General features: G+C 31.9%; 3 protein-coding genes across 3 annotated transcripts; 1 reads left to right on the top strand and 2 right to left on the bottom strand.

Annotated features, from left to right (window-relative positions):
• Window positions 1-1,920: 1,920 nt before the first annotated feature.
• LOC100808459 (protein DOG1-like 4) lies at window positions 1,921-3,172 on the bottom strand. Its single transcript, XM_003541651.5, has one exon. It carries the CDS (start codon window positions 2,924-2,926, stop codon window positions 2,162-2,164), a length of 765 nt encoding a protein of 254 aa, XP_003541699.1. The 5' UTR covers window positions 2,927-3,172; the 3' UTR covers window positions 1,921-2,161.
• Window positions 3,173-7,068: 3,896 nt separating this feature from the next.
• Window positions 7,069-8,934, top strand: LOC100807927 (CBL-interacting protein kinase 5). Its single transcript, XM_006594487.3, has one exon. It carries the CDS (start codon window positions 7,289-7,291, stop codon window positions 8,642-8,644), a length of 1,356 nt encoding a protein of 451 aa, XP_006594550.1. The 5' UTR covers window positions 7,069-7,288; the 3' UTR covers window positions 8,645-8,934.
• Window positions 8,935-18,308: 9,374 nt separating this feature from the next.
• On the bottom strand, window positions 18,309-20,364 carry LOC100814720 (CBL-interacting serine/threonine-protein kinase 12). Its single transcript, XM_003542934.5, has one exon. It carries the CDS (start codon window positions 20,090-20,092, stop codon window positions 18,554-18,556), a length of 1,539 nt encoding a protein of 512 aa, XP_003542982.1. The 5' UTR covers window positions 20,093-20,364; the 3' UTR covers window positions 18,309-18,553.
• Window positions 20,365-25,347: the final 4,983 nt, after the last annotated feature.

Genomic DNA, 25,347 nt, shown 5'->3' with positions numbered 1-25,347 from the left:
TGCTTATCTTGTGAATTGGCAACTGGAGGCATCCAAATATAATTGCAAGATTGTTGCAAACAAAAATAATTAAAATAGAATATCATTTTAAAGATAAACAATTACATAAGTTTCTAAATCCACAATATCCACCTCTGATTACTTATCAATTGGCACAAATATTAAAAACATTTTTCTATAAAAGGAATGCTAACGACACTCTACACTCTCCTTTAAAGATTCTCTTTATGATTGATTAGAAATTATTGAATATCAATTTTGATAGATTTTACTTTTCATTTAATATAAATCAAAAGACAAAATCATTAAATGAGAAGCAAAACCTATAAAAAATGAATTTTTAATAAATTTCAACAAATCATAGAAAAAGTTTTAAAAAATAATATTAGAAAAAAATGTGATTAACATTTCTCTTTTCTGTAAATAAACCATATCATACATCACATTTTTTAATTATCTTTTTTATTTTTATTTTTAATGAGTTACAAATTATTTAAAATGAAAAGGAGGGTATGAGAAAGAAGTCAAGAACACATTACAGAGGAGAAGAAAGTTATGTAGCAACAATGAGTTTTTTTTTAAAAAAAAGATTTTAATTTTTAATTTGAATGAGCTGTAAATATTTTTAGTTGGTGTACAAATGTGACCTATTGGCTGTGTATACAAGATTTAAATATGCTAATACACTTTTTTAATAATTTTTTATTGATTAAGATTATTAAAAATCACAGTAAATTTCACTTTACATTTAATGATTTTTTACTAATTTTATAATTTTTAATATTTATAAAAAAAATTATGTATTAATGAGGGTATTTTGATAGAACTCCCCAATTTGAGAAATATTAACAAACTACTCTCTAGCGCATTCTTGCTTGCAAATCAACTTGCATGTTTTCTTATAAATAAACACATTTGATAAAAATAAAATTGAAATGATTTTTAATTTTTAAAAAAATATTTTTACATTTATTTTAAAAATTAAGAAAAAAAGTTTATAAATTTGATTTTTATTTTTAATATAATACATATTTTTTATATTTGACAATTACTTTTTCCATTCACAGCTTGTAATGTCGTTTCCACCACATGTTACTCCTGCCAATACCATTTTTATTATTGGCACTATCTTTATTATTTATTTACATCGACATCACCATATTTTTATAACTGTTTCTGTTAAAAAAATACTTCTAAATTAATTTAATAAAATATAAAACTTTCAAAAATAAGTTTATTTGAAAACTAATTTTTTTTTTAAAAAAAGTAACCACATTTTAAAAAATTATAAAAATAAAATAAAAACTGATTATTGTTTTAAAAAAAATAAATTGAAACTCAATACTAGTATAAACTACCCCCGGCCTAAATTAAACACTAGGTACCACTAGTATTTATTTAACCAAACAAAAGCATTAATGACATCACTTGCCAACGTCATTTTCTGGGGGGAACTCTTTAAAACGTCACTTTCTCGTGAATCCAAGAGGAAGCATGACAGGGACTTATTTTAAGTGTGAAAACTGAAGAACACCTGGTTCTGTTCTGTCATGTTTCTGACTGTTTCTGTTCGCTTAGGCGTAGTCGTGGCGTGGCCCCTGAATCATGCACCCACGCCGCTCAAGACATTTTCGTTTGTTTCTGCTCCTGCTCCCCATCAACATTTCACAACACAAAAGTTTAGTAAAAAAATATGCACTCTCTGTCTCTGATGGTGAGCCTATAAACTGATGATCCATGCAACACACCAGCACCAGCTAGCACCACCAACTCTGTGACATCTTAAGCAAGTGTTATGTGATTGTGTTGTTGACTTTCCCCTACTTTAGATAGAATCCATTAATTAAGGATGTGTGTGGTCTTAGATTTTTTCATATTAATTGTAAAATACTAAATAATTACCTATATACAGGAAAGAAATGATATCATAGATAGATTCATTCATCTTCATTCATCTACTATTTCTTTCCTTTTCTTACATTGCAACTACAAGACTATACTAGCTACTACCACCGCATAAACTAATTAAACAACTTCTTAATTTGTGCTAATGATGATGTACTGGACAACTTAATTAACTAATTAAGCCTAATTAAAGATGTACAGTTTAATATGCTTCCTTTTTTTTTTTTTGCTAGCTACTAGTTGAATTACACTTGGATCAGTTGTCCTGATTCACATTGAGTGTGGATCCTGCAGCAGCAATGTCCCTCTTCTTCTTCCCCCATTGCCTGAGTCTTAGCTGCATAGCAATATTTGCAGCCAAGAAATCGACACACTGCATTGGACTAAGCACATCCAACACCCCTTTGAGTGTCTTGAGCCTCACGCAATCCGAAGCCTTCATGACCCTCTCCAACCCCGCAAGAACCCCTTTTAAGGCCACCTCCACCACCGCATCCACCGCATCACCACCACCACCACTACCGTTGTTCCTTGCTCTGCCGGTGAGCTTGACCAACTCCACCATCTTGCGGTCAGCCATGGCCACCTGCTGCCTCTCCATCTCCCTCTCCACCTTCTCCTCCTCCATCCTCGTCCTCTTCCTCAGCTCCTCGATCTTCCTCACCTGCTCCTCCGTCATCACAAAATCACCACCACTCGCTTGCTTCTTGAGAGTTTCCAGAAGCTTGAACACCATGGAGGGCTTCCACCCTGTGATCCACAAATAAGCATTCTCCAGAGGACTCAACCACGCCGGCGAGAAGAACACAAGCACCTCTTCATGTGCGGATGCCCACTTTATAGTGTAGTATTCCTTCAAATGGGATGTGACTTTTGACACCAAAACCTGCAGCTCTTGCTCAGTTTTGACCACCTCAGTTCTCTGTTTGGACACCTCGAGGAGCTGGTGTAGGATCTCCTCGAGCTTCCAAACCCACTTGTCGTAGAAGTCGGTGAAACTCTCGGCCACGGGATTCTTCATGAGTGAAAAGGGGTGAAGAGGAGAGAGATGAATGAATGTGTTATGTGTGTAACTTTAAAGGGAGGAGTGTGACCAGATGGAGGGAGGAGGAGAGGACACGGTAGGGAATAGTGTTTAGGGGTAATTGGGTGCATGGCTTACGCGCAGAAATTGCCTAGCTACAAGGATAGTTTGACGCTTTGCGAAGAGGGGGAGGGGAAGCTTTGTGCTGCAGCTTTCTGAGTTTTGATTTTCCACCTTTGACTTAGTAAGGGTATGGATTTACCTTTAGCTACACCTGAAGGGGGTGTAGAGGTGTCACCCTGGGAGGGATTTGGGATTCAACGTGGCGGCTGACTGGAATGTCTCTCTCTTCAAAGGGAAGGCAAGTGCAGGAGCATACCTATTGTTTTCTTTCATTTCTCCATGCACATCTTGTCAATTTTATTATGTAATTCACTTGATGGGTAATAGAAAATCGTTATCAAACAATTTCAACATTGACACAAGAAATACTTTTTTAGGCTAAATTTATTTTTAAGTCAATACTATTAATTCGATTTGAATTATGTTATTAACTTAATAAAATTGAAATGTAATATATTTAATTGTAGAAGATTTTTTTATAAAATCAAAAATATTAATGACTACTATTTTAAGAACATAGTAATTAATTAAGATGGATAAAAAAAGTTTTACTAGTTAGTGTCATGAAAAAGATTATTTTTTTTATAGAAAATCAATCAAGTGGGTTAGTACATTTAATTGAGTATGATACTTAAGTGATGTTGTAAACTCCTTAATATATCTATGTTTGATTGTTATATATTAATTTTTTTATTGAAACTCATGGTAATATGTGTGTGCATTGAAAATAATGGTTACAATATATTAATAATGGAATGATTTTTAGTAAGAAATTTCTATTGATTTCTTAATTCAATGTCATAAGGTTAACAATTATCAAATAAAAAAAATACTTTTTCCATTTTTAATTGTTTGTCTTTCAAGATTAATATACATTTCTTAAGAAACTAATTACATAAATTTCTTGTAAAAATATTAATTACATAAATTACAATGATAAAATATTCTCATTAAATACTAGTATTTTACATATTTTAAATACAGTCTAAATCATAAAAAATAATTTAAATCATAAGAAAATGATTACTAACTATCAAAGATCTTAAATGATTGATTTAAATATTAAAATGGTTTAATTGAATTATATTTTTTTAATGATTAATAAATGTATTTATATTTAAATTTGATTTGTAATTGAATAAAATAATTACGAACTATCAAATGATGACACATGTCATTCAAATTTTGAGAAATTGTTAGACTTTCACATGTGTCATCCAATCCTATTTTTGGATTTTCAAATTTAATATTATAGATTCAAAATTGAGATAAAGCTTTTTCTAGTCTTTTAAATTTAATTTGTATTCAACACCAATTAATTATAGTCTTTCCTTCCCAACTCAACAAGATTGTTATAGTCTTTCCTTCTTCCTCATTCTTATATTAGAAATAGTTTATCTGTCATTTAATTTTCCTATTACATTCTTTTATATCTCAAAGCAAAGGAAGTTTAAGAAACTGGACCTTAGTTTAATTAAGCTTGGCTTCAGCAACGAGCTTTGCTACTGCGCGCGCCTTGTTTATAACATACTATAAACAGTGAAAAAGGCTAATAGGTTACTTAGCCAGTTCTTCTCCTCGTTCAGCTTCTGATTTCTCTACTCTTTCGTCCAGTTTCATTAACTTATAATATGTGTGTGCTGATGAATTTGTATCCCCATTTGTGATGTGTAGACCTGAACTCTGATGTCATGTTTTCATTAACTTATAAAGGGTTGATAGGCTACATTAAATACTTCGGGCAGGTAATTGTATCTGTTCTACAGAGTTGTGCTTATGGGTCTTTTCTATACATGTGATATGAAAATATAGACCACCACCATAATGAAAGGTAAGTGAGTTTTATATGGATAAGGAACTGTTTATGCTGTTTTTTTCTTAATCATTCAGCAGGACCCTCTCCCCTTACATTATTTTTTAAAAAATATGAAGAATTCCGAACCCTTTCATTATTGTGCATCTTCTCACGTCTGTTGTGGATATATTTCCTAATGTAAATCATGAATTATATATTTTTAACTGCACCTGTCTCCTAAAAAACACAAGCAAGGTTGGTTATGCTTTTGAATTTAACATCAGTTTATTTGATTTTACACTTTAAGTATGTAATTTTTGACTTTAAGTATAGCCTGTAGTTGGAAGAAGAGATAGTTGCCCACTTGATTTATTGCTAGAAGTGTATTCACATTTGATTTGGGTTCCTTGAGCTGGATGCTTTACCTATTTGATATTCAACTTGGTTTTGATTCCAGTTTTACATCAGATACTTAGCTAGGAAGGTGTAAGGGTTAATAATGTGGCTGACTGATTACACCAGTTTGTGCTTTCGTTGGCCTTTTCTCATTTCATAGTTTTTCTGTGGTTTCAAGTAAGGAGTTTTTCAATGGTAATTAGTAAATAAGTAACAAAACTGGAACTTAGTTCTGTTGTAATAAATATAACTCATTGAACTTTTTAATATCAAGGTGTTCTTACTAGGCAAACAAGATGTTTTGCTTGGAATTTAGTTACAGAATGGTTTCTATACTCAATGTATACGTACGTACAAGATATTTATCCATGGCTCCTTTATACTCAAGCAGCTTATAATCCACTGGCACAATAGCATCGATCTTTAGCCAGCTTATAATCCAAAGTTGAACACTAAAATTCTTACTCTTAGGTGTTTAGACAGCTTCAATAATCACAAACACGGATCGGTTTTTTGGCTATATGTGCATGTGAATTTTCTCATATTCTCAATCCTTCAGCACACAATGTGATTCAGGTTATGGTACATTGGTACTGAGTAAAGGATTCGAGCTCATCCTTTTACTGCTATTGCTCATTAATCTGCATATAAGCTTCTGAAAATGCAACGAAATGACAGTATATACGATTTAGAAATTAGGTTTATTGCTTACTCAATTATAACTTAATCATTAAAATTTATTTATTTAATTATCTTTATAGTAAGTGAATATTTTGTAAATTATAATTATCTTTATAGTAAGTGATTTTATTGTCCATTATATTAAACTATTTATATGTTTAATATTTTTTATAGTTTTATTGATACAAAAAATTTATTATTATAAACTAGAACAATAATGTTTTGTTCTTTCTCTTTTTGTTTGTTATTTTATTAATATATGCAATAGTTATATAAATATTTTTCTCAAGTGCATGCTTAATATAGTATTTAAATATAATATTTATTCATTAGATGTTATTAAAAAATTTCATCAACCGAATTATGTAATCGTAATTATAGTTTATTTTATCTAATAGAAAAACGTTCATTTCAATTATAAAGTAAATTGATTTTGGTGATTTTATATTTTGTTAAAAAAAATAAATAAGGGTTTATTTGGAAAATGAAATGAAAAAGTAAAGATTTTAATTGGGTATATTAAGATTTGGAACATCTTATTAGAATGCGCGTCCATAATGTGCTAATTTGATACATTACTAATATAAAGATTTTAATTATATTAAAATTTAACATAACATAATTATTAAAATAATTATTACGAAAATTAATAATTTTTAACTATATGACAATTTATATATAATACCTATTAAGCACACTATCGATCTATCTAGACTTTACTTATTTTGGTACCTATACAAAGATAATAAAGGAGAAGTTGAAAAATTCAGTTCAAAAGTATCGACTAAACTAGTTTATTAATCATTTGCTAACATAGTAACATTTGAAAGAGCTAGCATATCTGATGGTATGTACTGAAAATAGACGATTTAAAAATTCAGGTTGTGCAATTTGAAACGGAAGAATGAGAGTGAGAAAAGTAGTCTTTTGTCCTCAACTTATTGAAGTGAGAGTAATTTTGGTAAATACTGTGATGCCCCTGAAGTGCAGAAGCATCTAAAAACCATACCGCAAACACGAAACAATACACAACCATTCCGTATATTTATCTTCATTTCTCTATTTTTATACATTGCCACTTTTGGGCCTTGATTAGCTTAAATTCCTCTCCAACGTCTAATAGTTTTTGCCAAGTCTTCATCTCTCTGCACCAAGAGGAACAACCCTCAACCCTGCCATAGGCATGTGGTTCCTCCACTCAACTTCCTAAGCCTTCACATTTTCCTTGCTCCAAGTGCCACATTAACAAAATGGAGAGCACAAGAGAATCTTCTGTGTTGCTGCTAAGTGATCTTAGTCCTTTTTCAGGCTCTTAACCCTCCACTATTCTTCCTTTGTTCCTCCACATTCAGCAATCAGAGGGAATGGATAACAAGGCAACAATTCTGATGCAAAAGTACGAGGTTGGACATTTTCTTGGCCAAGGCAATTTCGCCAAAGTTTACCACGCAAGGAACTTGAAGACTGGCCAGAGCGTCGCCATCAAAGTTTTCAACAAAGAGTCGGTGATTAAGGTGGGGATGAAGGAGCAACTCAAGCGCGAAATCTCTCTGATGCGCCTTGTGAGGCACCCCAACATTGTTCAGCTTCATGAGGTCATGGCAAGCAAGACAAAGATATATTTTGCAATGGAAATGGTGAAAGGTGGTGAACTTTTCTATAAAGTGTCCCGAGGGAGGTTGAGGGAGGATGTGGCAAGAAAATATTTCCAGCAGCTGATTGATGCTGTTGGTCACTGCCACAGCCGAGGGGTGTGTCACCGCGATCTCAAGCCAGAGAACCTTCTTGTTGATGAGAACGGGGACCTCAAAGTTACGGATTTCGGTTTGAGTGCATTGGTGGAATCCAGGGAGAATGATGGCCTTCTTCACACAATATGTGGCACTCCAGCTTATGTAGCTCCTGAGGTAATAAAGAAGAAAGGATATGATGGAGCCAAGGCAGATATTTGGTCTTGTGGGGTCATTCTCTTTGTTCTCTTGGCCGGTTTTCTTCCTTTCAATGATAAAAATCTTATGCAGATGTACAAGAAGATTATCAAAGCAGATTTCAAGTTCCCGCATTGGTTCTCTTCAGATGTGAAAATGCTTCTTTATAGGATCCTTGATCCCAATCCAAAGACAAGAATTGGTATTGCTAAGATTGTGCAAAGCCGTTGGTTTAGAAAGGGGTATGTGCAGCTTGAAGCATTTCAGCTGCCACCATTGTCCCCTAGAAATGCTAAGGATATCTCAGATGTTCAAGCTGCATTTGCCTCTTCATCAGATTCAGATTCAGATGGTAGTCCAATGTCAAATAAAGAAGATAGCCCCATGAAGCTATATCGGTTCAATGCATTTGATTTGATATCAATCTCTTCAGGTTTTGATCTTTCTGGTTTGTTTGAGGATAATCAGAATGGAAGACAATTGGCAAGATTTACTACTAGAAAACCACCTTCAACCATTGTGTCAATGCTTGAAGAGATAGCACAAATAGATGGTAGATTTAAGATCTTGAAGAAAAATGGAGTTGTTAGATTGGAGGAATACAAGGCAGGGATAAACGGCCAACTCACTATAGATGCTGAAATTTTTGAAGTTACATCTTCCTTTCATGTTGTTGAGGTGACGAAAATTGCAGGAAACACATTGGAATATTGGAAATTCTGGGACCAGTACTTGAAACCTTCTTTGAATGAAATGGTTTGGGTCTGGCAAAGATATGAGCAACAGCAGTAGTAGCATTAAAAATATTTTTAGGCTTGGTTTTTCATTGGATAGAAGGAATTCTTCCATGAATTCTTCTATCTAAATGTTTTAAACATGCTGCAAAGTTGTTTTCAATGTTCCGTTTCTTCCGTCTTCATATAATTTTCTTCCTCTATATGAAGTTAAAAAATCTATGGACAGAAAGATGGTTTCTTCTTCTGTCAGTTATTTAACTTGCTGTTGTGGGTAGTTATATTCAATGGATATTGCAAGTGGCAACCTAGCTAGATTACTTTGAGCCTGATTAGACCAGACAAAATTGAGAAATCAGAATAACAAGAATTAAGCACTATATGTCTATTTAGATAAGTGGCATCTTTTTCTTCCCACAATAAAAACGGGTTGAGAGTAGTAGACAGAACAACACTGATTGTTAAAAAGAACAAAAAAACAAAGAGTTAATACACATGTCAATGAATGAGTGAGAGATTTTTGGGTTTTCCACAGCCTAAAAATTGATTGGAGAGATAGTAGATGAATTCAAATAGGAGGATCAATAATTGAGACCAGCGTTTTAAAACCTGGAACGACCCGGCCGATCAGACCGATTCTCCCGTGAACCAGAGGTATAGCTGAGTCGGATATTCGCTTGAAAGGATCCGGTGCGACCCAAAACTTTGTTACTAGAACCGGTTTTGTTGTCACTTTGTTATTAAAGGCTTTAAAAGACCTGCAATTGATTGAAAAATTATATATTGTTAACCCTTGCCTTCAGACTCAATCGATGGAAACTAATCACTAAGCTACAAGGTTTTATTGCTACTAATATGACAAATTATATATAAGTTAAATTATACTTTTGATCTCCTTAATTAATTTCTCAAATTCTTAATTTTGGTCTTCCTGAATTTTAATTGTGACACTTGATCTTCTCATTTTTATAAATTGATAATTTTAGTTTTTTTAATAGATTATTAACAAACTATTGACTCTCATGGTGGTTCAGATAACTATTATCATTTTATGGTTCCCATGGAGCAATCAAGAATTCCCCATTAGGTTCTCTTCGAAGCAACCAAAGGCAAGCAAACTTATCCATGGTACAAGGAAACAAATATGAGTTGTGTTATTCATGTAACACTTAGAAAAATGATCTTACTCCTTGCATGGTTGTTGATCATACGTTCAAAATTTTAAATTATTTATTTTCCAAAATATCCTTTCAAAGGAAATATATTTTGGTTGTACAAGATATAGAATGCGAATGTATTTTTGTTATTATACAAAAGGTGCATACAAAATATGAAATGAAAATAATTTCTGCTTACAATATCTATAACTTAACACTCATATAAGTGTTTCTGAAGTACTTTTTTACTTTTGAGTCAATAAGGTATCTTCATTTTTAACCTTCCCATTTTTTTTTGTCTATTGTTACATGTGTTGTGTTGGTATGTTCGTGGAGCAGATTTGACTTTTTTGCACTATTTAGTCTATCAGGCTTTTGTTTTCTTTTAAATGGTTGAGCCCAATTTGTAGTGGGATATGTTTGTTCTATTGTGTATGTTACACACATGGTATTGTTCGGGGTTCACGAAACATATGTGTCATGTTATGTGACACTTCAAGATACATGTCAATCTTTCATGTCAATTTTAGCATATGAGCATGAATACTCAATCTTTAACAGTCAAGCTCTCAATTAATATGTTATCTCTAACCTTTTATTATATAAATATATTATCATCTCTATATCTTTCAACAGGTATTTAATTATCTACAAAACTACATATTATCTACTATAAGTAACAATTATCTATTAGTAATTATCTCTATGCTACATGTTATATGTAACATTATCTATAAGTCACTTTTATCTATTGGTTATTATCTACAAGTCACTAATTATCTGTTATTACATCATTGTAACAACCCATATTAATAAGGATCCACAACTCCCTCTCCACATTATAAGTACTAAGTTCCCTTGTACTCTCTCGACGCGCTAACAAACAACACACGCTTGCTCATTTACACATGCATATTCTTATTTATATTCTTCTAACTCACATACTTACTTGAGCATTAGAGTCTTTTGTTTTATAGGTCCTCCTCTTTTGTCCTCCTAACAAAGGTTACTCTCTAGCCGACGTATAAAGTCCAAAAGCCCACCTTAATCACATTTATCCTGAAGTGTGTCAGTTTCAAATTTTGATAAGTACACGCACATTTCTAATATAAATAGATGAAATAAATGTTTTCTTCTTTATACAATTATATTTTTGCTATATGTTCTGTTTTGTTTTTTAAACAATATTAATAATCATTAGAATGATAATAGATGTGCGTCTATACTCATTGGAATTTAAGCTCTCACCTCTGTTGCTACCTGAATCTCCGATGCATCTCTATGATACATCGGCTCGTCACCTGCCATATGTGAGTGTGATATCTCTGCATCTTGATTATTGAAGATACAAGTGATTGGGCTGCATTGGAACTCAGCAGTTCCAGCTATATGTCATCTTGATCATTGTACAATATACAATATCAAACATAAAAAAAACTCTTTAATTCAATTGCTAATATAATGTCCAATTATTTTGTTACTTGTTAAACCAATGTGCAATGTCATATCTTAGTATGTGAAGATGTAATAAGCTGGTATTTATCAATGTATCATTAAAAGTTAATGTTATCAATGCTAGGGCATTAGAGCACTGAATAGGTCGATAACATAAAATAATATGTTTTGGAAACAATATATGGACTCAAATCCTTGTTTTTTTTCCTTACTAGAGGGTTGATGATGTTCAGCCTTAATTTAACTGAATTGATCATCATCACCTGTGGGTGAATTTTTCCCACATACTCATCATTATCACTGAATAGATCAAATATGCTCATGTTTTCTAATTTACCTATGCAATTTAATGAGTAACCTTTAATAAAAAAAAATGTTAAACATTATATCAATGTTTTTAAAATTAGACGGATCATCAAACCAATCAAGACATTAGCTCAATGATTCAACTGGAATTCAGCCGTTAATAATAATAATAATAATAATAATAATAATAATAATAATAATAAGATATCATAACTTTATTAGACTAAAAACTAAAATGTAGACATAATTTTATAGTTTCTTTAACATCAAAGTAAATATAAAAATACAAATCAAATTAGAAGAAAAATACAAGAAAGAAAAAATAACTAAAATACATTTGAAACAACAAATAAAATCAAATGCACGTTCATGGGCATGAAGGCACCAAATACACGATAAAAAAAATAATTTAAAATATCTTTTCCCTTTTTTTTTTCGTTTCAAGTTATTAATTAACTGTATACTACATTTGACATTTGATTGATATCTCTCTGTGCAGTTCAGCTGGCCCATTCAGTTTTTATCGTTTTAAGTCTTTAACAATATAAATAATAGTATAAAAGTAAAAGTATAATACCAGTTGAAAACAGGCACTATTAGCCTCAACTACCTATTTTTTTAGTTTTAAATTAAAAATAAAAAATAACTAAAAGATATAAATAACTGCAGCAGAAGTTGTTTTTTCTAATAATTATTTGATTGAAAGGTAATTTTTAGAATTAGTTAGAGGGTCACCCAGTCCAGCCGCTTGAACCCGCCAGGCCGGTTTCCAAAACCTTGATAAATATCCAAAATACAAAAGGAGGTTACATTTAGTAAATATTGCTCTTTAGGAACTGCCAATAGGCTATAGTTGTGTTTGGGGTTTTGGGCCCAAATTCTCTCATGTTTGTTAGACTTCAGTAGGTCCAAGATGCATAAGTCTGTTGGATCCTTATTAGGCTGGAAGTCGGTCCAGTCACTGTACCGTCTATTTTTGGTTGTTGCTGGACAGTAACGAAATAAAATAGGATGGATGAAGATTGAGAATTATTTTAGATAAGATGCATGCATTCATAGTTCTTGCATCCAAAAAATATCACTCAACACCTCCCTTTCATTTCAGAAAGAGTAATCCAAAATGTAAAACTTTTATTTCAGATTACCGTTTCCAAACTGAAATGAGGTGCCGAGTGATTTGTTTAGGTGTAGAAAGAAACATCCTAATTTCATACATCGCTAATTTTCACTTTCCTTACCGTCCCATTTTTCTTGTTTTAGGACAAAAAAAAAAGGCAAATATATCTAATTTGGGAGCGCAAACTTGTGAAATTTCGGCATCAACTGGCAAGCGAAGAAATAGAACTGCAACTCTTAGCATGTAGTTCATTTTTGGTATACACCGTATTTTCCATTAAAGATAATTTCTACTCTTGTATATATAAAAAAAGAAGATAATTATACTCAAATTAGATAAGACTTAAGACTATCAAGTGATAAAATCCTTTCCCTAAATATTTAACACCGCTACCGAATATTTGGCATGTAGACGTGTAGTTCATACTACATTCTGCCCTCTCCTATAAAGAAATAAAAAATCAAATAGCCTATCGTTGAAAAGGATCTAATTAATACCATAGTACGATACTCGAAATTTTCAATTAGTTTCGTTTATTCTAGTTACTTGCTAAGTTGATTTTATCGTAATTTTTCCACTGATACATTTCAAGCCTATGACTAATGACTACGAGCTTGTGTATAAATAAAATCAAAGTATGCAACGTGAACGTGGATAAACATGATAACACGGGGTGACATTAGTAGGTTGCACGCTGAACGAAGACTTTTTATGTGTTGTTCTTTGCATGGTTGATTTTGGAAAAAACGTGACTCTAATATCATCATTGTCTAATTACATAGGAGTGGATAAATTAAGCGTATCTACCATTCTAGAAAGGAAAAAACTAAAGAGTGATTCATTTTGCTTGGGCACCAAGTATCAGTAAATGCTTGTTTATTTATATTTTTTTATTCAATTATCTTTTCAGTTGAAAATTATTACTATTATCCCTAACTGCTAAAGAGTGTAACCATGAAATATCTCTCGGATTGAAAATTTGAATCCATGCTTAAACCCCAACCACATAATGCACAAAATGAAGCCAACAATAGAAAACACGGAAGATTTTTTATCAAGATGCCTAATCACCTCGTGACTCACATTATTGGTGGCCAAATAATCGGTAAGTAATTAATATTAATATATTGTTCAAAGGAGGAAACAACTCTGATTTTTTTTATACTCTTTCTTTCGTGTCTAGTGGATGTGATCATTTTGACGTTGATATTTCTGTTTTGACATTTTTTATTTCTTACTTTTGGATCGACACACTCACCTTTTCAAACTCGTGTCACGTAAGGACGAATGAATACTAAGAATATGTGTCGTTTAGCTTCTAACCACCCAATCAAGAAACCTAATTAGGCCAATCTCGATGGCAAATATGAAAGTGCAAGATTTGTTTGCCGTAATTTGATTATCGCGAGGCATTTTCCTTTATGACTTCGAAGAGGTGCACAAACAGAAAATGACTAGTTAATTTTTTTCAACAAATCATGAGAAGACAGGTTTGGGTGGAAGATAGCTTTATCTGCTTATAAAGTTGAATTTTGATTTGTCCTTTGTGATAACCACTCTTTATTCCGCACTCAACAACTTATTTGAGCTCGATAATCCATGTATTCAACACCTGTCTTGGCACCATATGTTATTACATTGGATAATCCTCCTAAATCAAATGCTGACGTCAAAGAATGATGCCACCTCAAAGATCTTTCAATGAAAATATTTTTTTTTTAATTGTAAGTAGTTTTGAGTTTAAGTTTGAACATGTAGGTACGTTAAATATTCAGATAAATATTTTATTATTGGTCATATTTTATTTGATTATAATTGTCTTTCATGTAAGTGATTTATAAAAAATATAAAATTTTAATTACTTATATATATATACACTATAATTATATCAATTTTGAAATAAAATTAGTCATCCTTTTGTTTTTCAATTTTCTTTAAAAGGATTTAATTAGTATGCGTTATCATTATAATTTTTTACATTGTTTGCACTCAAACACACCAGAAATAAAAAAAAGAAAAGAAAAATTAATACTCTTCTATTTTTGTTTAGTCTTCCTTCTATAATGATTGGGCGTCCTTTGCTTTTGTGGAAGAAAAAGGAAAAAAAAAACTAAATATAATATAAAAAAAAGGGGGGCAAAAGTGAACAGGATTATCTTTTATTCACATGCATTTTATTATTTTCTCTCTAGTAATCAACTATACAAAGAAAAATATTTTCTCTTTCTTTAGTTGATTTTTTTTCTCTCGAATCTTTCTTTTTTTCTTTAGTTGATTGCATTAAAAAATAATAATAAAAATCATACGAACAAAACATAATCCTGGATTCCTGATGAGATTCAGAGAGAGTAGATTTACACATTCTTATTTTCTTAATTAAGTGAAGAGATTGCTTGTAAGATTAAACTGATAACTTTCAAATGATAGGATAACAACATTCTTTGTTGATATGCTCAGGGTTTCTTCAATAACAATACATGTATAAAAATATATAATAAAATTTATAAATTTTGTTTCTTCTCTTCTTTTCACGTAGGAAAGGAAAGACAAAATATGACGGGACAAACAAGGTGAAAATCAAAGAAGTAATTAGTCTCTCCTCTGTCTTCTTCCTTTAATTTCTTTTCACTTCTCTAATTCATGCCAAACAAATTGCATCGGTGGCAACAAAAAAAAAATGTTAGATGACCTTCTTAATTGCCTAAAGCCTATCACACCAAAAATCCTCGTGTCTTACAAGAGTTATTAGGGCAACCACGAAGTTCAGCTCGATCATGGCCTCATATTGTAGGGCTATAATTAATTCATCAACACCCCAACTCTGTAAATATATCAGAGGTCTATGCTTGTTAGATTTCCAATATCAAGTATCACTTTCAGCATTCTACCCTAATAACAGGAGAGTTTTTTGCCGAGAGCCACACATAAATATTAATTTCTTTATATTAGGGTTCCCTCAATCTTTTTTCTTTTAGGAAAACACTATGGTTAATTATTGACTAATAGGAAATAATTTAAATCCCCTTCAGATTTCTCTCTTCAGAATTTATACTTGATAATCTTCTGTATAGGACTTGGAAAATAACCAATCAAACAGAGGGAGGGGACAGAAATAAATTATTTTGGGTCGTACCTGTTGGTTCCGTTAATTTGCCATTCTACAATTCAATAATTTCAGAGTGTGCAATGCATCAACTTGTGGTTTGTGGAGTACAGCCTGACCGCAGAAAGGAACAAGCAAGCAGGATGACCTTATAATCTTTTTGGGTCAAAAATCCTATTAAATGATGTAATAGTATTAGAAAGAGTATCATTAAGAGAATAGAGACCAATCTAAAGAGGGACAGGTATGGATCCCAGTGCATCTTTCTTGGAATTAATTAGTATAAAATTATATAAAATTCATTTTATATGTTGTTATTATAATAATGGTTAAGATTAATTAGTGTAAAATTGTGTAAAACTAGTTGTGTGTTTATTTTTATTATCATTTAATATAATTTTTTTTAATTTTGTGTAAAAATAATAATTTATTTTAAAAACTATTATTTATTAAAAGTTAAATAATTAAACAATTATAAAAAAAAAAATGAACCTCCTTTATAAAATTTCTGGATCGCTAATATTCCTTAACTTTGATTTGTCACATTATGAGGAGGAGCTAATCACTTTCTCTAGAGCCAACCTCGTTGTTCTTCTGTATTATTGTATGATATGGCATCAACGTACCAAGTAGTCAATCGTTTATTCTGGTCGTATTATTGTATGGCGTCACCGTAGACAACGCGAATGCACCATAAATGATAGTAACTATTGGGAGTGCACAATGTCGCAACGGGTATGCATGCTCTAGCCAAGCCATAAAATTCTCAAAGTGAGACACTAATAGGTTTTATTTTGAAACTGGCATTTCGGCTGACAGAGATGAAAGCCTAAACGAATAAAAAGACTTTAATACTTTTTTATTAATTCATTCATTTCTTAGTTAATGGGCTTAAGACACATTAACAAGATTCAATGATAAGGACAAGCAATGATAAACAACAAAAACTGATAGTAAAACAAAAAAACAATAAATATTAAGCAAACTCCTACTATTAATTTAGTGTACTTTCAATTTTCCTTTCGAACAGAGCTCAAAAGACATTAGATTCAACACAAACAAATTTTCCTTTACTATTTTTTTTGTCGTAAGGTGTGCAATTCTCTCTCATAATACGAGCAACGAAATTTAAAAATATAACCAACATGCACTTGGACTACGAGTCCAAAACTGATATGTGATTACCTATTAGTATCTGTCTCATCTCCAAGATTAGTGGCCAATGCTTCTTATTTATCGCGTCTGTTCAACAGAACCCGTTGGGAGCCATTCGCGTGTATGGAGATTTGAAATTTTGGAAGCATTCTTGCGGGTGCTCTTTTTACTTAAAAGTAATATTTTTTGATAAATTTATAGGAGAATCCCAACGCCGTGGCACTACAAAGATAGCACGTGTTGAGGAAACGTCAATCCATTCAGATAATCTCTGCTTAATTTCTCCTATTTTTATGGACTTTGATACATATAAGTACGTTTTTTTTCCTTCAATTTGCCTCACTCATAGCTTACTATATTCATATAAGTATAACCAACATTGCAAGTCAACAGAATTCAAGGGAGAGAATATGCAAAAGCAACACTTTGTGGAGTTTTTCTTTAAGGGGAGCAATGCAAGGTTGCAAGTAATCCATTTTTATGTATCTTCACCAAAAGCAGTGCATTTATAACCTAACATGCACCTGAGTATGTTTTCTCATAGACTAATAATCATTAACTTCAAAAGTGCACCTGAACAAGCATTAACAAGCACGATACTCATCTCATTCAATGAAACGTTTGTTTCATGAAATCTTGTTGAATTCATATCATATTAAAGGCTTAACTGCTTGAGATTTACAACAATCACTTTACAGGGTTAAAGCCCAACTTGTTCTCAAGTGGCAATGGCAAGTAAATGGGAGCTTCCTTGTGCATTGTTAAGAAACAAGAAACTCCATTTCTTTATAATACTTGAAGCTTAACCATACCCGTAGCTTTTAGATTGGTCAAAAAGATAGTTATTTCGTAAGTATTAAACAACTTTTCACAATACAACATGTTAACTTAGTATGTAACCAAAACCATTGCGGTCCATTTTCTTCAACATACTATACACTCAATTTGCAGAGTTCGTTGAAAAACAAAGTAACAAAATTAGTAGCAGAGGGTATATTCTTAGGTATTGGTGTCTTTTTTTTATGTGATCTATTGGAATGGTTTCCTCCAAGCAAGATTGTTAGGTGCTCCTGAACAATTGAATGTGTTCAACATAAGTTGCAACAGCAAACATGAGAGGAACTATTCCTCGCCCAATGGAAAAGGATATTTTCCTTTGCATGATAGGCTATCAGGCGTGTGCAAGTTTTACGTCTAGCTCTCTCATTATTAATTTCTATCAAGGGAAAAATATACAGAAAACTCGAATATGATCTCATTAAGATATCCTCTTTCTCCAATTTCAAATGATCTTATTTAACTTGAATATAGAGCCAAACACAAAGCCAGTGCAATGCCGCATGGATTAGCACTAAACCGTTTTGTTATTTTTATTATCACTTGCTATACAGAGCCAAGAAAAGTAGAAAATAAATACATACTCATTCACTATATTTCAATTAGCCTTTTTTCTCGTATGGCAATTAGACAAACAGTAGGCACCTAACGCTCCAGTCAAGAAGCAAACCTAAAAGCAGGACAATCAATCCTGTGTGGAAATTTTTTTACCAATTTCCATACACAATCTATAACATAAAAAAAAAAAGAGAGAGAGAGAAAGAAAGAGTGTGTGTGATACAGAGATTAGAGAGAAAGTCCTTAACCATTTTTCTCTTCTTCTCTATATCTGAGTCTTCAATCATCAGAAGGTATACAGAGCGGGGTTTCAATATCAGAAGAAATATCCGGCACAGGTTCAGAAAGGCCACGTAGTAGGGAAGGTTGAATAGGTGTAGACAACTCTGAAGAAGTAGCAGACTCCTCCACCATCAAATTCTGCAATCCAGGCTTTAACTCATCGTTACAAAACCTCTCATACTCGGCTCTATCCCCTCCTTTTTTCTTCACCTCCACCACAACCAAAGAAGGTGTCAACTCAAATATCTCAGCAGCAATAGTCAAAGGCCCTCTAACCCCCTCTCTGGTACCCTCCAAACTCACCCTGCAATCCTTCTTCCTCACCGAAAACCTAACCAACTGAGCAATCTCCTCCAGCTTGGAAATGATCCTGTTAACCGGTGCAGCAGTCACAAACCTTGTCTCATCCTCTTTCTCCTCAAACAACCCCGAAAGATTAAAGCCCGGCGAGAACGATATAATGTCAAAGGCATTCAAACTAGGAGGTCTAGGCAAGGGAGCATTGATCCTCCTCCTAGTCTCAATCTCAGAATCAGACTCGGAAACCGAGTAATCCGAAAACGAAGCAACAGAAACAATCGAAGCAGTGTCATCATCATTGTCCATAAGGCCATCATCATCCACCACATTGCAAAGCCTATCATCCTCCACATAAAACTTGATCTGCTTAAACCCTTTCTTGAACCACTTATTCTCCATAATTTCAGGAATCGCAATCCGGGTTTCAGGCTTGGTATCAAGAAGCCTTGTGAGAAGCCTGGACAAATCAGGAGAAAACCACCTCGGACACCGAAACTCCCCTCTATAAATCTTCTTATACATTGCCATCACATTCTGGTCATGAAAGGGCAAATACCCCGCCATCAACACAAACAACACCACCCCACAAGACCAAAGATCCACCTTAGCACCATCGTACCCTTTCCTCGCCAAAACCTCAGGAGCAACATACGCAGGTGTCCCACAAAAAGTGTGGAAAAGACCATCCTGTCGGATTTGATCAGACACCGCACTCAATCCAAAATCAGAGACTTTGAGATTGCCATTCTCATCAAGCAACAAATTTTCAGGCTTGAGATCTCTGTGGTACACCCCTCTGGCGTGGCAGAATCCCACAGCAGAGATTAATTGCTGAAAGTACTTTCTCGCGACCTCTTCTTTGAGCCTTCCCTTGGCGACCTTGTTGAAAAGCTCGCCGCCGCGAACGTATTCCATTACGAAATAGATCTTGCTCTTGGTGGCCATGACTTCGAAGAGCTGAACGATGTTAGGGTGGCGAACACGGCGCAGGATAGAGATCTCACGCTTGATGTGCGCCACCAAACCTCCTTTGAGGATCTTCTCCTTGTCGATTACCTTGATGGCCACGCCTTCGCCGGTTTTGATGTTACGCGCGTAGTACACCTTGGCGAAGGTTCCATGCCCGAGGAGCTTCCCAATCTCGAAACGACCCAGTAAAAGGTTCGATGTTTCCTTCTTGTTGGGGCTGATGAGGTTGCTGGTTGGGGTTGGGGACTTGGAAACGACGTCGGCCATCTATGGCCTATATGGTTTCAAAAATTTGGAGGCTAAAGTTTTTGTTTATGTTTTGTGCTTTGTTTGGAGAAAGAGAAGAATGGAGGAGGTGGTGGCGGGTGGTGATTAGTGATTGGATTGGCCTCTATTGAAGGTGGTTGGGAGGGGGTGAATGAATGGAGGGAGGAACGAGGATGTGGTTTTGATTTGTTTCAAGTTTCCTATGTGTGGGAGAGTGTCATGTGTGTAAACAAATTTCTCTTTTTTGGTTCAAATTGAGACAGGGAGAGAGATTCTGGGATAGATGCTTTTATAACCGAGACTCCGGGAGAATATACTACCACTAATTTCTTTTCTATTTTTCTTTTTACTCTTTTATTTATTCGCTTAATCTTGTTAATAATTTTATTCATGTGTGCACGGGAGTGTGTTTTTGCCTCCATTAATTTTTATCAACAACTCATCACATCAAACTTATAAAATATGTGTGATTAAATTTGATTTGATTTTTATTTAATATTAAATCAAATCAATATTTTACAAATTAATTTGATTTGATTTTTGTGATTTTTTTATTTTATTAAAATTTATATTTTTTTCATATTTTAAATAAAATAAAATTTAAAAAATTGTTTAAAATAATTTACAAAATTTATTAATGTGTTAAACATTTTACAATAAAAATCTATAAAATTTTATTTATTTTAAATCAAATATATCTTAAAAAATCTTTCAAAAAAATATAATATACATTATATAAGTTTCATATATATAATATTATAAAATATTATAAATATCAAATTATATACACATAAAATACATAACAATAAAATAATATAAGTCTTATTATAAATGTCATGGTTAGATTTGGTTTGAATCGATTTTAGCAAAAAAATTATTCAAAGAAATAAAAAAAATTAATTTGGTTCAATTTTTTATTTTTATTTTGAATCAATTTGAATTTGAATTCCCCAACACCATAACTAGTTGTATGCTTTCTAAGAAGCTTACACACTTTTTGGGAAGAGATTTTGATTGATCAAAAAGAAAAATATACTTTCAGCTGATATATCCTTAGATACAAAAGTACATAAGATAGAAATCACACTCAAAAGTGTGGAGAATTAGCTAGAGGAGCACATGCTCTAACTAATTGCAACATAGGGAAGATTAGCCACATTAAAATCCCCTTCTGGTCGTTTGATATTTAAAAACTATTCAACAACAACAACAGTCGGACAAGTAAATAATATTGGAATAAATGACAAAAATTTAAGTAAAGACTATCATGTTGAAATCTAATTTGTTTTGTTATCTATCATTTAACATATAACTAAGTATTTAAAACTTTTTTATTTTATTGAAACTTGTTTTTTTTTAAACTAACGTGTTTTTTTTTTCTTTCACACAGGTGAATTTTACCACATATAATGTAAAGCAAAAATAAACACGTTTTCTACTGCCAAAATATCCTAAACTGCAAATATATATATATATTGCACCATTGGCATCTTGCGTCGCCTGAGAAGAAAAAAGTAAAAATAAATAAATAAAATTGGCTTTGGTTGTTTAATTGAGTTCCCCTGCATAAAAGATTCTCCAATGATGAGTTTTCAAATTAAATAATGTATAACATGTAATTTTTTTTCATTATTAAATAGCATTTACTTTTTTTAAGGAAATTAAATAGCCTTTACTAAAACCGTTATGAATTTTTTTTTTAGAAGACCGCTATAGAATTTTTAAAAATAAATATATTCATGTATTATTATAAGATTAAAAAAATTAATAACAAGAATATAAGAGCTGGTTTAGAAGTTTTTTCATATTGTAATTCTTTGTGACAAATCTTTATTTTTTATTAACATTTATGCAAGATTTATAATTTAAATAACATTTTACAAATTATTCTTTACATATTAATTTATTTTTTATTTTTAAACATTTTAAAATAGTTTTAATTTATTCTTTATTTTAAAAATACTAACATACGTTAATGAAATAGTTATTTGTTTATATAATAATCTTCTAATCTATTTGAAATTTCATACGTGTGACTTTATTTCTAGTAAGTGTGTGCTTGGAATCAAATTGTCGACACACATCTCCGTAGTCTCTACATAATTTCCATGTTTTTCATAAGCAACAAAATGTATGTGTTTGCACCGTTTGACGTATTTTGTTGAAGGATATACTTAGTCAATGATGAAACCAGACAATTTTAATTAGTGGGTTAAGAAAAAAAGTAAATTAAACTTTAAAATTTTGCAAGTCTAAATACAACCTTGACAAATTAGAGCCAGTTTGCTTAATTTGAAAGGTAAATTTTGATTGGATTTTCATAACTAAAAAATATCTAGGTTAAATTATTCATTTGATTCTTATAGTTTTATGATTTTTATCTTTTTAGTCGTTATAGTTTGAGAGTAATCTTTTTAATCTTTATAGTTTACATTTTAATTATCTTTTAGTCCTATAGTTTAAAAATATTTTTTTTAATTCCTATAGTTTATATTTTAATTCTCTTTTAATATATATAATTTAAAAATTATAAAGACTAAAAAAATAAGAATCATAAGATTATAGGAACTAAAAAGATCATTTTTAAACTAGAGGAGTTAAAAGAGAAATAAAATATAAAATATAGAAATTAAAATGATCATTTTCAAATTATAAAGACTAAAAAAATAAGAATTATCAAATTATATAAACCAAATAAATAATTTAACCAAATATCTACAAGTCACCATGCATAAATATTTGGTAGTCTAAAACAAAATGTGGATAAATTACATTGATCACTATTGACAGTTAATAAAATTATATAAACCTTCTTTGCTTTGTTAACACTTATAGTTGATTTAGCGTGCATCTGAATTTCAAAATCAAATTCGGAACGTACATTTTATTCTCTCCTTTTTTTCTAGGTAAGAAATCATAATATCATCTAAATTGAAAAAATCATAATACCATCTAAATTCAACAAATCATAATATCATCTAAATTCAATCTCATTCATGATACATAATTATTATTAATTCAAGAAAAATTTATATAATACAAATTCTTCTATTAAATAAATTATTTCTACTCATATAAATATAACACCATTGAATCAACAAAGAATTATATTATTTGCACCACTTTATGTGGTTTAGTTAAGGGCATACATAGTAGACGTGTTTAAATATACTATAATAAAATAAAATTATTTAATTTATTATAATATATATAAATAACATGTGATTTGAATGATAATATTATCATAAAATTTAATTTTCACTATAATTATATTTAAAAACTAAACTATTTTATTGTTACTCATGTTTTGTTTTTGTTTTTGCTTTAAATGCAAAAGAAATTTATTAACGAGGAATAATATCACAAGGTGTGATCAAGTTATTATTTGACAGAGACATGTATTTTCCATATGAGCTAATCTTATTTGAATTAGGTAAGCTTCTTATTAGTGGAACCTTTTTTAATATTTAATCCAACTATATGTTTAAAACCTGTACTCGATACTATTAACTAATATGGAATAATTTTGTTTAAGTTTGTGAGTTTGGTCCGTTGATTAAAAGTATTTTACATGAATTTTGATTGAGATGAATGAAAGTTGAACTTTCTAACAGCCGTAACATCTGCTCGAGACTTCCAAGATAATGGGTATTTTCTTCTTTAATGGCATACTCACACAATATGTGGCTGGAAGTGCAGGCACCTCCCCTTTAGTTGACCAACACGTGTATCTATGAGTGCTGACATGTATTTGCGTGCTGCATATGCATTGCAAGCAAGTAAGCAATTGAAGTCGGTTTGAAATTTTCAAATTCAATATAGTTTCATATTTTTATTCTTTTTTGGGTTAGCCATAACAACCCATCTTACATATCAGAATACAGTTGTGAGTTGTGAGTTATGAGTTGTAGCAGTCTCTAACAGGCGGAACATAACTAAAATCTTGAAATGTATTCGAGATAAATATAATTGTATTTATCTTATTACAAAATATTGATAATTATGTAAGATTAGGTATTGTGCATGAATAATATTATAATTCCATACAAAATAGTAACACAAAGTATTTACACAAAATTGCAATCTTAACTTCACTCGATTAGCACATTGCACACTAAGTTAGCGAAGGGAAGAATGAAAAACCACGAATCACATTTCAAAATTCTCATGATGCCTGTGCAACAGTTTTTATGAATGACTGAAAGCATGTTTATACATGCATTGAGTTGGCTTAATAATTATACACTTTCTAAAGTTTTTTGTTGTTGAAAAAAACAAGAAAAATCTTACTTTTAGTTGAATGTACGTTTGAACAGTGAAGTACGGAAATACAGATACACTGCTCTATTAAAAAAAAAGCATTAAAGCCCACGTGGCATTTGAGTTGGGTTTGTGTATCTTACCATGGGCTTTCTATGTTGGGTAGGTTAGCCCTTAGTGGGCCCCCGGTTCATAACTTATCTGGTAGTATAGCTAGAGGAAATGTACTGAAATTAAGGAGCAGGGTTCGATCCTTGCCAACTCTAAACAATTGCCCAAACCTTATTGCTATAGCGAAGAGCAGGTCTTATTCTCATGTTATATGTACTGTAATTGTTCCAATAATACCACAAAGGAAGGAAGGGTTTTGTTAGGCGTATAAGGAATATTCTTGATTGGGCCTCAAGACTGGTGATGTACATTCCATAATCCAATAGCTATTTAACTATTGTAATACATGCCATATTTTGGGATTAAATTGATTAAAGAATTTGGGGTTATTATTGATATATTCTCTTGAACCAAAATTCCATCAAAAGACACCTAGACATAGTGGGTGGTAGAGACTCAGTACTCAAACAACAAAGCTAGCATGAAAATAATAGACTGTCATGACTCATGACCTTGCGAAGGATAAGAACCTTTCAGGAATGAAACTATTACAATATATTGTTAGCAGCCTTGAAGTTGTTCGTGTCTCCTCTCGTTTAATGTATATTATGCATTATTCCATATAACTTCCCTTCCCTTAAGTTTGAGATTTTTTTCTCACTAAACTAATCTGTAAACTTTTGTTCTTTGCAAGGAAATATATGTTTCTTAAAGAAATTGTGCAGTCAAATGAAAATGTGTGGCGAGGCCATATCATAATGGTGGAACTTTATAATCGCGTCACAAGGAAGCTAGTCGGCATCGTTCTGACTTGTGAAGGTCACGCGAGGAAAGAAAGGAAGAGCACAATGAAGCACAACTTTGAAAGTCAACTTTGTGTGGGC

This window comes from Glycine max, chromosome 13 (genome assembly GCF_000004515.6).
Source record: "Glycine max cultivar Williams 82 chromosome 13, Glycine_max_v4.0, whole genome shotgun sequence".
Taxonomy (NCBI): Eukaryota; Viridiplantae; Streptophyta; class Magnoliopsida; order Fabales; family Fabaceae; genus Glycine; species Glycine max.
The sequence above is the reverse complement of the archived record's forward strand: the minus strand, read 5'-3'. Positions and strand labels throughout refer to the sequence as shown.

Bases quoted from the DNA above. Each gene is read 5' to 3' on its own strand.
- LOC100808459 (XM_003541651.5), bottom strand. From the start codon at position 2,926: ATGAAGAATCCCGTGGCCGAGAGTTTCACCGACTTCTACGACAAGTGG.
- LOC100807927 (XM_006594487.3), top strand. From the start codon at position 7,289: ATGGATAACAAGGCAACAATTCTGATGCAAAAGTACGAGGTTGGACAT.
- LOC100814720 (XM_003542934.5), bottom strand. From the start codon at position 20,092: ATGGCCGACGTCGTTTCCAAGTCCCCAACCCCAACCAGCAACCTCATC.